Below are 16,139 nucleotides of genomic sequence, written 5' to 3'. Positions count from 1 at the left end.
GGGACGCATCCGGAATGGTGCTGAGGGAAGGCAAAAAGGTTGCTCGTCGGCAGCGGTGGCTGCTGTGATTGTGGCCCCCCCTCAAGGGAAGGGGGGGCACAGATGTGGGGGAGCTAATGTGGATTGCAAAATAGGGTGCCTGTGCTGAAATTCAGGGGGGCTGCGGTGGCAGTACTGCGCACGCTCAAGGGGCTTCTCCTAAAGTGACCAAAAATGGCCCAAAATGCCCTCTGCTGCCACCCGGACGGGGGCTAGTCTGATTTTTGCGGATGGGCTGGTAATGCCACCGTTGCTGCCGCCGCCTGCCCCTCCGCACCATCAGGGAGAGCCTGGCTAAGAGCGAGGGGGGAGGCCAAGCGCTGTGATCCCACAACTGCCTGCCTTTCTCTGCCCTGTCCTGGACTTCTTGCTGCGTTTGAAGCAGGAATGTCCTGCAGCAGCCACCAGCCATTGCCCGTGCCGGTAACGGAGCGGGAGGGAATGCTGGGCGAAGGAGAGCGATGTTCAGCTGCTGCAAAGAAAGGCAAGCCTTGCTCCCAGCGGCTGTGCCCGTGCTTACGAGATCACGCCCATCTGTTGTTCTTTCACTTGTTTACCTGAATGTTAATGGAGTTGGACATAATGACTTCTGGAAAGAAAAAAAAAAAGTGATATTTAAAAACAATAAAAAAAAAGAAACAAAGCAAACCTCTTGTTAGTGGATTTTTAATGATGTGTTGTCAGATCTTGTTTCTTTCCATCGCTTACAGATTTCTGCCACGTCTTCCAAGGGAACGGGCTTGTCTCGTTCTTGTATTCAAGCAAAATTCAGGCTGCAGGGAATGCAGTCCTTAGCTGACCCTCTAGGTGATTTCCCATGAATGTGATGCTCTTTGCTTCATGCTTTAAAACATTTGGATTGTGGCGCTGTGTTGTTGTTCCAGATGGGGATAAAATTATTCCTGCCTCTGGAGCTAGGATTAAGCTGATGTGAGTCACTGTCAGACTTGGGCTGGTGTTCAACAGGGGGAGAAACGATAGTGGAAACTAACTGGCAAAGCACAGTGCGTGTTTGGCATCCAGGGTGTGTGCCTGGAAGCACAGCTGGGATCGTAAACCTTCCCTGGCAAAATGCAGCCCCTCTGTTTGCACCTCAGGTCTGAGTGTTACCACTGATGTGCTCGAAACAGATGAGCTGTACCTGATGCTTGAGCTGAGATGCTGGGAGAGCACTGGGCAAACCGGGCCCCTTTAAGGTGCTGTTAAGTGAAGACAGGGGTTATTCTTGGAAAAGAGCAGTCTTGCTGTGCAGGAGCATGTGAGGCCACACGGATAAACCACTGTGAGGGGAAGGGGTGGGTGCAACGCTTGCAGCCTGCTTGTTCTCATATTGCATTGACAACCCTGGCTTACGCTTCTCAAATGTTTTTCTCCAGAGGTCTGAAGGACTTGGAAAGTCACTGGAGACCTTGCTGTGGACTTCCAATTCCTAGGAATCTTTTTTTTTTGTGAAACAAGAATTTTCACAAAAATACAAGCGTGGATTTTTCTAAGCTAGACCAAGTTGGGATTTTTTCCAGTGGAATTCTTTTCCTCCCCCCTCCCAAACTGTTTTTTTTTTTTTTTTAAAGAAACCCTCTAGACTGTTTCTAACGAGACGTGTTGGAGGTATTTTTTGCTTTGGTGAGCTCTATTTCCTAAGCCTCTTCTGGGCTGTTTGTGTTGTCAGTAGCAATGTGCCCCGCTGTTTCCCACTAAGACAGCCGCGACTAATATGTATAAATTGCGTATGTCCATTCCCTAATAAGAGGCTGTCTAAGCTCTAAGCAAGATTTGCAATATTCCCACAGGAGGGGAAAGAAACCAGCCTGCTCTCCCATGCAAGAGCTGTTTATGGCAGAGGTTTCTGTGGAGGAAAGCACCCTCGCTGCTGGATCCTGGCTGCACCCTCCCTCCGCCTGCCAGCGCCGCTTGCCAGGCTCGGGGATGAAGGATGTGTTAGATAGTGGCTGTGCTCACATTCCTGCTCTGAACCGCCGCTTCCTTTGCTGGGCATGGCAGCGTGGCCCTTCCAGTTAGGGGAGAGGAGGGAGTTTCAGCTCCAGGGCAAGCTGCTGACAACAGAGGAGACTGTTTTTTAAAAAAAGGTGACTATTTCAACAACCTCATTTACTGGCAGGGCCACGGTAGGGCTGGAAAGCTGTGGCTGTGCCAGAGAGGAGGCGAGAGTGGAAATACAGCCCCCAGTGAGAGAACATCTGCCATCGATGGGTGCCGAAGGGGAGAGGGAAACAGTTAACTACCTGACCAGCTCCTGATTAAGTGATAAAGACACAGGCTAGAAACCCCAAATCCCAAAGGTACCACGCTGTGCAGTTGAACTAGAGGCGCGGTGTTAATCTGTGTATTTTTGTCTGACCACCCCTCTCAGTTTCAGCCTGGGGAGCATCAGATTACTTTGCGCGGGGCATAACTTAAGCAGGAGGGCGCAGAAGCGCTGCTCCGGTCTGCGCTCTTCAGCCAACTGCCAGCTTGTCTGAGGCAGGTGGCCTGATGCTTTCACTTCAGAGCCTGGGGACCTGGAGCACATAGAAAACACCTCCTAGCCGCTAAAACTGCTGCATGGCTGAAACCCACCTTGTTTTCACACTTGCAGATATATTAGAGGGTACATAAACTTAGCAGCCAGGCACACTAGTGTGGACCACCTGGCGTTTCTCACTGGGTTTAGATGACCCCGCTCAAGTGCCAGGGGTTGCAAGTGACATTTCTAATTAGAGTTTAATCACACCTTTTCCTTTAAAAAAAAAAAGGTGTTTCTTGGCCCTGCTTTACTAGGGCATTCCCTCATGTTAGAACACAGCTTTGCTGAGTACCGAAGAGGTGTTGGTGTTAGGCCAGGCGAGACGGCGCACACACAACACCTTGCCTGCCGGCTGCGAGTCAGCTGGCCAGATTTTCTCCGGCAAGGGTCAGTGGTGTTAAATGTAAAGCCCTGTGTTGGCTACAAAGTTGTGTTGGTTCATGCAGCTCCTACAGGTCATGTTCTCACAAGAGGTCTGGGGAGTTTTAGGGTTTTGCACATTTTGGGGTTTTTTTCTTAATGTTAACTTCAAGGCCCTCAGCTGGTTCCAACAACCACTCAGCCTTTCGCTACTGCTGTTAGTATCAGGCACACTGGGGAAAGAAAAAAAAAGAATTAGGAGAAGGGTTTTTTTAGTACAAATATTCTGTAGCTAAATTGAAATGAACGGAAACCCCAACTGTTTTTATTTCTTTTTAAAATTTAAAATAATTGCAGAGAGTATTAATTTCGCTCTTAAATTACTTCAGTTCCCTCCCACACGTGCAGCGTCTCTAACAGAAAACGGGTTGCAAGTTCTCCCTGCAGGTCCCCTCCGGGCCGGCAATAACATTGTTACTGTGAAGAATCAAGTTGATAAAGACCTTCACACCCTGCCTGCATTAAAACTCACTCCACAGGAACTAATTTTATGTAGTTACCTCAGGGGGAAAAAGCACCAAGACGGGTAAACAGCACTGGAATAAATCAAACATGCTTGCAGGTGAGCCAGGACCAAATGAAAGTGCAAAAACAGGTAAGCAAAGCTCAGTGTAGAAGAGAGGCGGTGTCAAGCACTGGGTCCTGGAAACTCGCCCCACAGGGGATTTCAAGGCCATTTGTAAGCTTTCCTTCCTGCAAATGGGAGAGGGCAACTCCAGTTATTTCCTTCAGCCTGTACCCATTCTGGCTTGCTGTGACTGCCTTCTCCCAGCAGCGAAGGATGTGGTGGTCAAAACTGTGCTTTTGCTTTTTGTCTGCAGGAAAATACTCCTTTCCCTCCCCACCTCCCCCCAGAAGCTCCAGCATCAGCTGCGTGTGGCTATACCAGACTAACTTCCATACTCCTCCTGGACGCAGGAGATGGTGAAAATGCATCCGATCGCTCTGTCTGGCTTGCAGGATCTGGGCGGCTGCTAAGGGAATGGCCTGCCGCTTCCCTATAGCCGCAAGGAGAGGGGCCAGCGGTCCCTGCCAGGCGCCTACCCCAGGCTCTGAGTGCAGAAGCAGCGGGAGCCTGCCAGTGAGCAGCGGAAACAGTTACCGTACGGGGGCCAAACGACAGATTTATTTGCAAGAAAGGAGCACGAGGCACCTGGTAACGGGGCTGAGATTGGTATGCATTTGCACACACCGCCCCCATACCCAGGGACGCGCTGGCTTCCTGCAGACGCGTGGGGCCATTCATCTCTGCGAAGGAGCCAGCCCCTCGAAGCCCGCGCACCGGATGTGGCCCGCTCACTTGGATGATGTCCCATGCTGCAGCTCAGATCCGCCTCTCAGCCCCCACCCCTCTTCAAGCCACCTTAGTTCATGCCGGCAAGGGGAAAATGCTTTACCATCTGTTTGTCTTCAGAGTCTGACTCATTATTTTTATTTCAGCTGTCGCCAAGCAATAGCAAAAATCCCAACACACCAGCATATCCACTGCTGCAAGCTGTCTTGTCCTCAGCCACCAGAGAAAAAGCAGCTCATTCCCAGTTCTTTGCAGTGTGCGATGCTAAATCTTCTGCAAAAGACAGGAAGGAGGAAAAGCGTGCAGCCAGCTTCTGAAGGTGACCTTGGTCATCAACTTACAGGGCATCCAGGCAAAAAATGAGAACTTGCAGCCTCTGGAAATGGAGGCACAGGGCTTGTCTCTAAAGGCATCCACATCCATAGGTGGAGGAGATGGTGGCGGTGGTGTAGCTCTCTTCTGCCCCTCTGAGCCCCTAATCTACCATTAAAACCAGGGTTCAGAAGAGCACCATCATTTGCACCAGTCCGTGGCATACCCTGCTCGTCTCCAGCCTTAAGAAAAGGGGCATGCTACTAGTTACTCCGCATGTTCTTCCCTGCTCCTTAGTACCTCAGAGGCTCCCGCCAGGAGTGTCCCAGCACCCTCGACAGCGTTACGCAGCCCCGGTAGCCTTCACCCATGGTTTATTCCTGGCTCCCTTTGCCTGTTTACTACCCTCCTCCTACCCGTTCCTGCTCGCCTACCAGAGGACTCATGTTTTCCGCTCTGCCTCCCTCCAGCCGGCAAACCATTTGAATGCCTGTGACCATACTGCCATATGTATATACATTAAAAAAATAGGATCACCAAACAGGGAAACACCTCTAAAGCTGTTGTTTTAAAACTGCAGCACAACTCCAGCCAGCCAGAAGACATTTTGCGCAAACCTCATCATTGCTGCCAAATGTATTCGAAACGCAGCCCTTGTCTCATAAATTACTGTAGTTAGCAACAGAAGTATGTATTTAAAAACTGACAATGCAAATGAAGTGGCTGCAGTTTATATTACGGGTGACTCACAGGGCCCCCCCCCCCCCCCCCCCCCCCGCTCGAAGGGATCCAGCGAAGTCTCCTCAGCTGCGGGTGCAGCCTTACCTCTGGCATACCCATCAGCAATGCAACCGGTGATGCAGCAGGGGTGGGTACCATGGAGGGAAAATTAAAGCGCCGCTAAAATCAGACAAAGCGGGGCTACCTGGTAATTTCTTCTCTTGTTGCAAAACGATGGCGTAGATGAGCTTTGCTCATACTCAAGGCCTGTAGCAAATCCCTCAGAGCGGGGTGATCTGGAGAGGTAAAGGCGCAACCTTTAGAGGCTCAGGCCCTTTGCGGGCATTAATTTAATTTAACGATGAAGCCCCAGGGCCATGAAAGGCAGTCAGAGGGGGAGAGGGTGGAGACGAGCCCTGCAAACCGCTGAGCAACCCTTGCCTGTTCTTTTTTCCTTAACATAGGGTAAAGACACTAAGTATTGAAGCCACTTGGGAAATATATTTCCACTGAAAATTGAAACTTTTTTCTGCAAGAAGGGGAAAAAAAAAATCAGGCACCTTTAGCCAACACCAACAAAACATTTTCAGACATAATTCCGCTTCTCAACGCACACACAAAAAATGTTCTTCTGGGACAGAAGATGGAAACTTTTTTTTTTTTTTGATGGATAGTGGTTTTATGCCCCAAGTGACTTGGGGTTTTCTGGTTAGAAAATGCATACAGATTTTAAAAAAAAAGGAGAACAAAACAAGAAAACAGACAGTCCCTCTGAAGTTTTCACTGTGGCCAAACCCTGCCTTTCTGATGAGAAGAAAAGCTCTGTTTGGCATGTTTTTTCCACAGTGTTTAGGGAGGCGGCACCGTGCCTCGCCGGCCCCTCACGGCCACCACGGCGCGGACCCAGCGCTGCCGTCCCCCGCCGCCAGCACCGCGGGGTGCGCGGGCGGGCCCCCGCCTCGCCCCTGCGCAGCGGCAGCGCCGGCACCTCCCCGCCGCCTCACAGGCGGCAAAATGGCGGGCGAGCGGCCGGCGCGGTGCACCCTGGGAGCTGTAGTCCCTCCGCCGCCGCGGCGAGGGAGAGCCCGGCCCCGTTTCGCGGCAGGCCCGTGACATTTTCCCCACGCCCCGGCTCGCAAAATGTCCCCCGCCGGGGGAAAGGCGGGAGACTACAACTCCCAGGACGCAAAGGAGCGAGGCGGTGCGGGGAGGGCCGGACGCCTCCCGCTTCCCGCCCCTTCCGCGCCGCTTTGCCTGCTGGCAGTTGTTGTCTCGCCGCCGGGTGCTGCTGCGCCGTGGCGGCTGGTGGGGACTCGGTGTCCCAGCGTGCCCCGCGCGGGGGCCGTCGCCGCGGCTGGCGGCGGCGGGAAGAGGCGGGAAAGGCGGCCGGCCGCTGTGAGGAGGCGTTGGGCCTGTCCTGTGTCGGGGTACGGGGCGCTTCCCCATCTTCCTCATCATCTTCACCATCTTCCTCCCCATCTTCCCTGCTGTTCGCGCTGTGTGGCCGGAGGTGGCGGTGGGCCGGCGGCCTCCGTGCGCGGCGCCGAGCGGGAGCGGGGGGCGGCGGGATGAGGGGTACCGGGCGCCCCTGTGTCGTGAGGAGAAGGGCGGGGGGGCTGGAGGAGGGTGTCAGCCCCCGGGGGTGCAGAGGCCTGCGAGGCGGGTAGGGGGTTCTGTTCAACAGGATGCCGGCCCGGGGAAGGGAGCAGGGCCTTGGGCGGGCAGGCAGGTCGGCTGAGGCTGTGGGCTGACCTGTGATGCTGGACAAGGCCGTGGGCTCTGTCGTTTCCCCCTCCCCGGGGTGGGGAGAGCCAGGGTCCGCGGGCTGCAGCCCTCTGTCTTGGCTTAGCAGCCTCTGTAGGCACCGTCCCGAAGGACCGCGCTAGGGTTGGCAGGGGTTTGGCAGCAGGCTTTGCTGCAGTGCCGTCCCTGCGATGGGAGTGGGCTCTTGGCCACGGTTTGGAGTGACTAGGGTCTGTTTTCCTCTCAGGCGGCAGGAGGACGCACAACGCCTGTTTGAGTAAGACCAGGATGGAAGAGTCAAATGGGGACCTCCCCATCCAGAGAGACGCCATCCCATCCGAGTTGTGCTGTGATCACATCACCGTAACAAACCTGTGAGTCTGTCTGGTGTGCTGTAAGGGTCAGTATGTTCGGCTACTAATGCTGTTAAGGCTAAAACATCTCTTTAGGAACAAAATTTTTCCTTTCTGTTTAACTGCCCCCAGACAAGAGAGACCCTGATTCACAGCCTGTGGTGAATGCTTATACTGCCATTTGAAAACAGCTGTTTTAGTAGTTAGGCGCTTCAATGTCTCTTTTGGGTTGTAGTCGTTACTTTCATGTATTATAAAACTGAGCAGAAGGATGTATGATTTTCAGATTATTATTTCCCATTTAAGGGTTACCCTGCAGGCAATGTTTTCAAAAGTGGTCATCAGATCCCTTTTGTCAAAGACAGCCAGACTTTACATGGAACACAGCACTTGGTTTGTTGAATTCTTCAGAAGTTTCTCTGTGTTTTAATGCCTCATGAAAATCTGGCCCTAACTGTGAATATGACCTTTCTTTGAAAACACAACTCTCCGGTATCCACGGTCTCTTTCTTGCAGCATTTAGTACTTGCAATGCATAACTATTATTTTTATATTTTCTTAGCTGCATTTAATACTGTTCTTTTAGTAATTGTTTACTGCATATGCAAATTACAGTTTTATTTTTTTTAAAACCTCTCTTCCATTCTACAGAATAGAGTTGGCAATGTGAATGTGGAGACTGAGTAAATATAGTGGTGCCTGCCTTATTAGGCTGTGTGTTGTTCTTTTGCCAAAAATCCAGGAATAGCTGCAGACTTTTATACTAGCATGAGTTTGCGTCAGATTTAGAACTCAGTTCTGCAGCTTTGGATGATTCAGGGGGAAGGAATTATTTTTAAAACTCATTTTAAAACTGCATTTCCAGTATCTTGATGGAAATGTTTGTTTTCTAGGGTGGAAGTGCTGAGATCTTTGGTGGCTTTAACTGACCCTCAGGAGGGGAAGCTGACTCAGTCTCAAGAGAAAGTGAGTGACTAACAGACTTTCCGTGTCTGTTCACTGCATCGTTTAGGAAAAACCTATAATTAGGTAGTTGAGCTTATTCTAATAATATATTAGAACTGTTTCTGTAATTCTCATTTTTGCGAGCTGAGCCGAGGTGTATGTTTGCCAACTCTGTTTCTGATTGCCTGGCCAGCGGTCGCGTGATCCTCAACCGCCTCATTTCTGGAAGGTTCTGTTCAAGCAGGTGGCAGAGTGAATCCGGTATTCCAGCTGCTACTGGACGTTGGGCTTCATATCACGCTGTCTTTTGCTGACTGAAGGTCCAGCTCTTGCAGACCCTTGGTTGCACCCTCCCCTTCTTTCTGTGCACAAGCATGACATGTGCGATTAATTTTCTTAATCCAATGGGATTGATGTCTTGAGCTGGCTCGTTTTGTGAGTGCAGGAATCTGGTAATAACATGAGAGCTTAAAGCCAAGGAAGGAGTGGAGCTTGTTTTTTATGTTACTTTAAAACAATCCTGAAACTGCAGCCCTGATATTTTTGGGGCTTCTCTGCCACTGACCTCGATCAGTGACAGTCTCCTTTATAACAGGCAAAATGTGATGATTATTGGGACAGGAAGTAAAGTAGCTGATGCAGTAAAGGATCACAATGGCCAAAAGAAAGCCGGAGAGATTAGGATGTGTTTTTGTGGATTTATACAGTATGATAAATGCAGGGTGTAATTTGGAGAGGTCATTGCTTTCTCTTGGAAGATGCGTAAGACAGTTACGGGGTATTCAGATTTGCTCAAAAAATTTATGCTTATCTTTTAGGAGTTGGACCTGCTGTAACCTTTAATGAAAGTTGGTGTGCAACGCTATTTTTAATTACTCCATATTCTTGTATTGAGTCTTGTGTAAGTCTTTAATTTTAATGTGCATTCATTCCTTAAATAATGTTTTTATTTCAAGCAGAATTGCTTAGGAATCCCTGAAGTACAGCTGTCTGTGATATTGCAGTAATAATTATTTTGCACAGCACAGAATGATAGTCTCATACTTGGTTCTTCTTTCACAGTTGAATTTTCGTGCTCCTTTGTGTTCTAGGCACTAAACTCGCTGGGCATTTGGAAAACTGTGTTTGCAGCTGTTCCTGGGCCCACGTCAAAGACCTCAGCGGGGTGATAGCTCGAAGATGGGAGATCAGGATGGAGGTGAACCCTTTCTGGGGATAGTGGCTGGTGGTGCCACAGACTACGACGGAGCTCTGCCCTCAGACACAGTGTCGCTCAGCGATTCTGATTCTGATGATTTGGGGTTAGCAGATGAAGCGGAAGTTGATACAATATCCCCTGAGGAGCCGTCTGTAGATGATGGGGACGACAGATCAGGGGAGACCCCCGAATCTTCAAACAGCAGTCACAGATCTCCTGTCCAGCCGTTCCATCTGAGGGGCATGAGTTCTACGTTCTCTCTCCGTAGCCAGAGTATTTTTGATTGCCTGGAAGAGGCGGCGAAGTTGTCTGTGCCCTCAATGCCTGACGATAACGTTGTTGATGGGAGGTTTAAGCGTCCTTTGCCTCCAGCCACAGTTTCAAGTAACATGGTTCCAGAAAGCCTGGGAAAGCAAGCCAGACCAGTGCAGGCTCCCAAAACCTCTCCTGCAGTGCCTGACTACGTGGCACACCCAGAGCGCTGGACCAAATACAGCCTAGATGGGGTTTCAGAGTCTACTGACAAGACTAACAGGGCAGTGGCCATGGAATTTCTAGAGGGTTTGAAGAAAAGAGGGGAGGAACAAATCTCAGCTACCCAAGATAGCTACACCCCATACTTCAACCAGGACCCTTCCAGCTGTGGAGCTGGCAGGATTGTCTTCAGCAAACCAGTAAAAAGGGGTGTTGATGGACTAGAAAAGAAAACATCAGCAGGGGAGGATGATAAGAAACACATGAAAAGAGATCTGAAAGGAAAATCTTTTAAGAAGGCTGATGACTTGAGGGAGGAGGATAAGGTAGAGCTGGGGCACTTAGATAGTGGAAGTGGAAAGGCAACAGAGGAGGAGGAGTGCATGATGGCGGGGGACCTGAATACAGAAGGTAAGCTTAGTGCAAGGTGTAGTGGTGCAGGTGAAGAGCCATCGGTGGGAACAGTTGGATTCCATTGCAGTAAGAAGAAGAATAGGAAAAATTTCCGACCTAAAGTAGACGATGAAGGGGAAGAGGAAGAGTCCTGAAGGATGGAGCACACTGGAGACATCCGACGACTTATATTGTCTTTGGATATGTTTGGGTTTTTCTCTGACTTTTTTTTTCTGGTCTGAAAACCATGTGATAGCTTTTTGTCTAACGGTTTACATTGTAGCCACCAAGAACATTGTATATTGTTTGAAAAGAAGCTACCTAAAATACACTCCAGACTTTTTGCTCATGAGAAGTCTGCGTGCATAGGATAGTTGCACCCTAGCAGGAGAGAATAAAGTGTGCTTTGTTTGCTCGAGCAGCTCCCTGGGGCTTGCTCTGGAGCTGAAGTAGCCCTGAGCTCCAAAGATGTGTTAGCTAAAAGGCTGCAAGGCTTCCTACTAACCCCCACATTTAGAGCTGTTCCCAAATCTTGTAGATTCCTGGAACAGAGATGATGAGCTCATCAGGTAGAGATTTTTAAACAAAATAAAACAGTCTTCCACTAGATGGGATTTTCTCCTGGTCCAGGTCTTCAGGGAGGAAACCCTTTATTTTTTTTACCTTTTTGGGTTTTTTTTAATACATCCTTCTCATTTTCATTGAGAGTGAAAGCATAACAGTGCCCAATCGTGACGTTGGAGGGCCCAGGTGGGGACTGGCAAAACCGATGGTTTTTTAAGGCTGGCTTAATATTTACCTTATTTAGCATTACATGATAAAGATTTTAAAAAACACATTTCTGTGGAGAGGTACAACTCTGGGTACCTCCTGGTAAAGACATGCTCAGGATGGTTTCAGCAAAGTCTCACCATGTTGAGTGTAGATCCAAATTGGCAGTGGCTTCAACTGTTACGTTGCGCGGCAGCTTTTCGTCTTACTGGTGTGATATGTGATGATTCCTGGCCTGCACATTTCTGTGTCCTTTCCAGGCAGCGCTACTCCCACATTGATTCTGTGCATGGGTTTGGTGGGAGTGAGGTCTTTATACCAGAACTGGATGCTCTTTTGTTATTTGGGATACAATAAACTTTCAGTTGTAGCTTGATTTCTTATCATCTCGAACCACGCTGAATAATGCAGCTGTAGGACTTTGAACAAATACTCAGTTTATTTGATTTGAGAATTGTCTTGCAAATCTTCTAGAATGTTACTCTAAGCTTACTCTCTTGTTACTTCTCCCTCAAGTCTTATATTTTAGATTCTAAAATTCACATTTTTAACATCTTCCGTCATTTCACAATATAGAGATAATCACCTCGTAGGATGAATCACCTCATACAATGAATCGCATTGTATGAATGTCAAATAGAGTAGTTTTTCACACAGAATGTTAATAAATTTTATAAATAAGGTTGAAAGACTAAATTCTTTGAAAGGTTTTAGGATTTGAAACTCAAATTAGTTCAGGTCAGTTTGGACTGAAATTTTTTTTTGCCAGTATTCTAAATTAACTGACCCCAATGTTAGTATTTATGATGGTGTAGTGAAAGACTACTTCTTTAGAATTTGTGATCTTTCTTGCTAGACTGTGCTTGCTCAGACTCTGAAGGATATGTGAGGAGGTTACTTCCTCTGTCAGGGGTGTCAGCATCTCATCAATAATTAAGTGGTAGTCCAAATCGTTCGCGTCTTTGTGTCTGAACAGATGCATCAATTTGGCAGCAGAAGCAAAAAACAATGTAAAATGAGTGATATTGCTCCGTCTTTTGAAATTTGCCTTTTAATTTTAAAAGCGGAATGTATTTTCTCCTGAGTATGCAGTTTGATGCACATTAATTAATAGGTCATTGCTAAAAACATCTGTTGTTCCAGCGCATGGGAGTGGGACATAACAACAATTCCAAATGGATAGATTTTGGTTTCCAGTGGATAATTAATGTGCTGATCACAATTAAAATAGTAGCCTTTTCAGAATGGAAGCTGCTGTCAAGAGCAGGGCATGCTAGTTGTATGATCTGCATTATTTCCTCACAAAAAATGTAGCTCGGTACAAACCTCCTGGTTTTATAACTTCTGCTTGCCTAGGGTGAGGAGCAGGTAGGACAGTACCAAAATTCCATCACTGCTAATTGGGTTGCTGAGTCTGGGGCACAGCTGAATAAACTGGACAGACACCTGCTTTATGAAGACATCGTAACAAGATTAACGTCTGTTAATAAAGACTCATGTCGGAAAGGTATTTTTATCAGATCTGAGGTTATTTTTTTTCCTGCCTCTGGTAACAGAAGGCTTTTGTACTACCTATGTTTATGTTGCATAGAAGCAGTGTTATATGCACGAGGAAATTACATTCAGTTGAAGCTTACCAGTGTAAGAAGGAGCACAACCCAATACTTCCCCCTTCTGATGCTGTTTATGTTATTCCAAAGAAATTTCCCTTTAAAGGACAGTAGTAATACTCATTTTATTGGTGTATCTTTTCAGACAAAATTCTGATAAAGCCAGCTAACTTGTGTGTGTTAAAAATCTACATGCCAGTTTAAATAATGAAAAAAATAACAAACAGTCCAAATTCCTAGTTTGTAGGAAAACTCTTGCTACACATTCTTGCTTTAAAATCTCTTAAGTGTTTTTTTTTTTTTCCCCTGACCTTTGAGAGAGAAAAGTAAAATGAAATCAGAAAACTGCTTAGGCATAGCTGCGGTGTTCCATCTGGTGTGATACGTAAAGGCCAAGTCTCTCTGAACTGCAGCAAGCTGACCGCAGCTGCGATCTGGTGCTGGAACAGCAAAGCGAGCAGTGGAGGCTGGGGGGTCTGACTGCAGAGTATCACCTGCTTTGTGTTTGGAAAGGGACTGCAAGCCACTGCATGCTTGAGGACCGCGGGATGAGATTCCAGTTTCTGGGGATGAGCGAGGAGCCCTCAGTAAGGAATGCCTCACAGAAGCCAGCGTGGGCAGAGAAAGCGGTGAGTGCAAGCGTTTGAGGGTTGTAAGAACCCCAGGATCTGTATGGATTGTAATAGCTCAGTATCCCAAGCCCTTTCCTGTGGAAACTATTTCCTGATTTCCTTTCTGAGCAACTCAGAAATACGAGCTTGCTTTCTTGGCCAAGGAAGTGGCTTGTTTTTCAGTGCGTAAATGATCACTCTTCCAAAAGGAGACTCTCTTGAACAGAGAAATGTGGAAATCGGCAATGATGACGATGGATTGCGGGTATGGTACTTGGAGAACAGAAGGCAGATTGTATTTAGAAAATAAGATGGTAGAGTCATCCTGGAGGAGAAAGTTTTTAGTGCGATTTGTGGAATGGGGTTTTGGAGAAAGGACCAAGCGATACAGGAGTCAGAGGGAAGAAAGCCCAAGAAACTGAAGGAGGAAGACCAAGAAATCCTCAGTAGTGTCAAACCTTGACAGTGCTTGGCATAAAGGCTTTGAGAGTTGGGCCTTAGGCCTTCGCGAGATTAGGATTTTATTTCTACACTAGTTCAGCAGGACAAAAGGTTTAATCTGAAAAATGAGAGTAAAATTTAATTATCAATGTATGTGATGTCAGTCACGGACTGATCTGCATGCTCTTCTCTTCTTTCTGTTAAAGGTGCTTCTGGGTTGGCACTCCTCACACCTAGTAGGATTGTAAAAGCTATGTGTTTATTTAAAAGTCTTAGGACAAGGGGCACATAATAGTAGTAACAAATAAATAATAGTAATTACTTAAGAAACTTTAAAATGTTGAAAATAATCCACAGTAAAAAGATACTGTAGATTCTATTACTTTGCATTTGCTCAGTAAATTATAAAACCAGGTTTCTTCTTTATTTTTCAGCCATTTAAGTTTCTGATTTTTATGCAGTTATGGTATTAAAATGTCAGGGGAACATGCTACAGGATGGTTTTTCTTACTGGAATGTTGATAATGAAGCAATTTATATATGTGTGTTTTAAGCTTCTAACAGAACTAAGTTTGAGGTTAGTTTGAGTCAGTGATCTGAGGTCTGGTCATGTCACGATTTTGCTGAGTTTCCAGCTACTTCTTTTTCCCATATAGTATATATACGTTCAGTTTATGGGTTTTGGAGAGCTCTTTGTGTAACAGATAGTAATAGGTAGATATTGAAATAGATCATTAAGAAGATGATCCAAAATCTACTGTTGGATATCCTGTGGTGGCTGAGAAATAGTCTTGTCTCCAATGTTTCAAACTGGGACACAGGAAAAGAGTTTTAACTGACAGACATAGTTGCAGCTCGGAAGGCAAATGAGCTGTGTTGATTAAAGCAAAGTAGGAGGCTTGGTCCTTTTTTTTTTTTTGATGAGTATTGTTATCCATATTAAATGTTTTGATAATACTTTGGTAGTACTATCTCATTGACTCAAGAAACCCCCAAGACACAATCCTCTCAAGAAACCCTGTGGCAAATAGATACTTATTTACATACTTAAATTTGGGTGAGATCATTCTAACTCACACTAAGCAATAGTCCTTTCCACAAACCTTTTAAATATACTTTGCAAAAGGTCGTTTTTTCATTCTGAAGTATGACTATTCTGTTCCTTGTTTGTATTCCCATTACCTCTAGGTGTACTCCTTTGCACCTCCTGATGTGGTTCTTTTCCAATCTCTTTTTTTTTCTCTTGCATTTTTTAAACTAAATTGTTCAGCTGTATTAATTAGCTTTTCCATGATTGTTTTCAATACTTACATGTATAGTTTGGAGCTGGTTGGTTGCACAAGAGGTTGGTTTTGGTTAAAACCTCTGCCATTGAGGAGATAACAGCTGTACAGTAGCAAATCTACAAAATAGGTATTAATTTCTACATCAGCTGATTTTTGTAGTACTTTATCCATTCTTAAATTTGCAGGAAAAATAATCTAGGCAGCAGACAGAAGCAGCATCAGATATACCACTTTTTTTTTTTTTAAGAAATAGTTGAACTGTCTTGGAGGAAGATTTGTATTAAATACCTTCCCTTTTTTGTTAGTATATTGCATTATCTCAAGCTGGCACAAACTTATTAAAGCATTTCTTGTGTGTTCCTGTTGGACCTGTACTTGGTGTCAACATTGTTCATTGAATAGCATGACTTTTTTCAGGAAGCTATAAAATGGATAAGAAAGGGGAGGGAAACTGCAATGGAAGTATTAAGATAAGGAACTTTCAGTGAGGCCAAAGTTATGCTGGAGAGTTCTAGGGACAAAGAAAACAATAACAATTGTGCTATGTAGCACATGGTAACGCTGAGCATTTTCAGACTGTTTAAAAAAAATGTTTGTTTATATTTCAAGGGTTTGTCATCAAAAGCCCAAGGTAGGGTTTCTTTCTATTATTTACGCTTCACATTTGTATGTATCTAAGAAAATTAGAAAAACTGATGTCCAAGAATATTAGTCTGGGTCAGATCAGACAGAATACGGGTATTTTCAAAGTTGTCAGTTTTAAAGAAAGAAAAGGTTGGGTGAAGGAAATGAATGGAAAGGGGAAGATGAAGTGTTTCCTTCCAGAAGCATGAAGGAAACAAACACTTTTCAAGTAGACTAGCAAAGAAAGCAAGAAATGCAGTATTCCCCTTTCTGCTTTCTACCGGACGTCAGAAATGTTTCTTTATGTATGTATATCACCAGAAAGAAAACAATAAGGAAAGTGAAATCATAATACAGATCCATTTCTCCTTCCCTTTATCC

General features: G+C 46.2%; 2 protein-coding genes across 3 annotated transcripts in view; one reads left to right on the top strand and one right to left on the bottom strand.

Moving 5' to 3' along the window:
* Positions 1-6,713: 6,713 nt before the first annotated feature.
* TSSC4 (tumor suppressing subtransferable candidate 4) lies at positions 6,714-11,562 on the top strand. 2 transcript variants are annotated; one of them, XR_009484325.1, is made up of 3 exons: positions 6,714-6,736; positions 7,300-7,426; positions 8,299-8,320. XR_009484325.1 is itself a non-coding variant. In XM_059825702.1 (3 exons), exon 3 carries the CDS (start codon positions 9,530-9,532, stop codon positions 10,568-10,570), a length of 1,041 nt encoding a protein of 346 aa, XP_059681685.1. In that variant the 5' UTR covers positions 6,714-6,736; positions 7,300-7,426; positions 9,442-9,529; the 3' UTR covers positions 10,571-11,562. The 2 variants fall into 2 exon arrangements, 1 of the variants encoding a protein (XP_059681685.1); XM_059825702.1 differs by lacking the exon at positions 8,299-8,320 and adding an exon at positions 9,442-11,562.
* A 1,930-nt stretch (positions 11,563-13,492) lies between these two features.
* Positions 13,493-16,139, bottom strand: part of TRPM5 (transient receptor potential cation channel subfamily M member 5) — a 40,320-nt gene continuing 37,673 nt past the window's right edge. The window contains exons 23-24 of the mRNA XM_059825701.1: positions 15,160-15,250; positions 13,493-14,081 (exon numbers count right to left, since the gene is read on the bottom strand). Coding sequence (XP_059681684.1) covers positions 13,987-14,081; positions 15,160-15,250 — 186 coding nt within the window. The 3' untranslated portion in view covers positions 13,493-13,986. The remainder of the gene's footprint in view (positions 14,082-15,159; positions 15,251-16,139) is intronic.

This window comes from Gavia stellata, chromosome 17 (genome assembly GCF_030936135.1).
Source record: "Gavia stellata isolate bGavSte3 chromosome 17, bGavSte3.hap2, whole genome shotgun sequence".
In the NCBI taxonomy this organism is placed as follows: Eukaryota; Metazoa; Chordata; class Aves; order Gaviiformes; family Gaviidae; genus Gavia; species Gavia stellata.
The sequence above is the reverse complement of the archived record's forward strand: the minus strand, read 5'-3'. Positions and strand labels throughout refer to the sequence as shown.

Coding starts and splice junctions, on each gene's coding strand:
- TSSC4 (XM_059825702.1), top strand. CDS start 9,530: ATGGGAGATCAGGATGGAGGTGAACCCTTTCTGGGGATAGTGGCTGGT.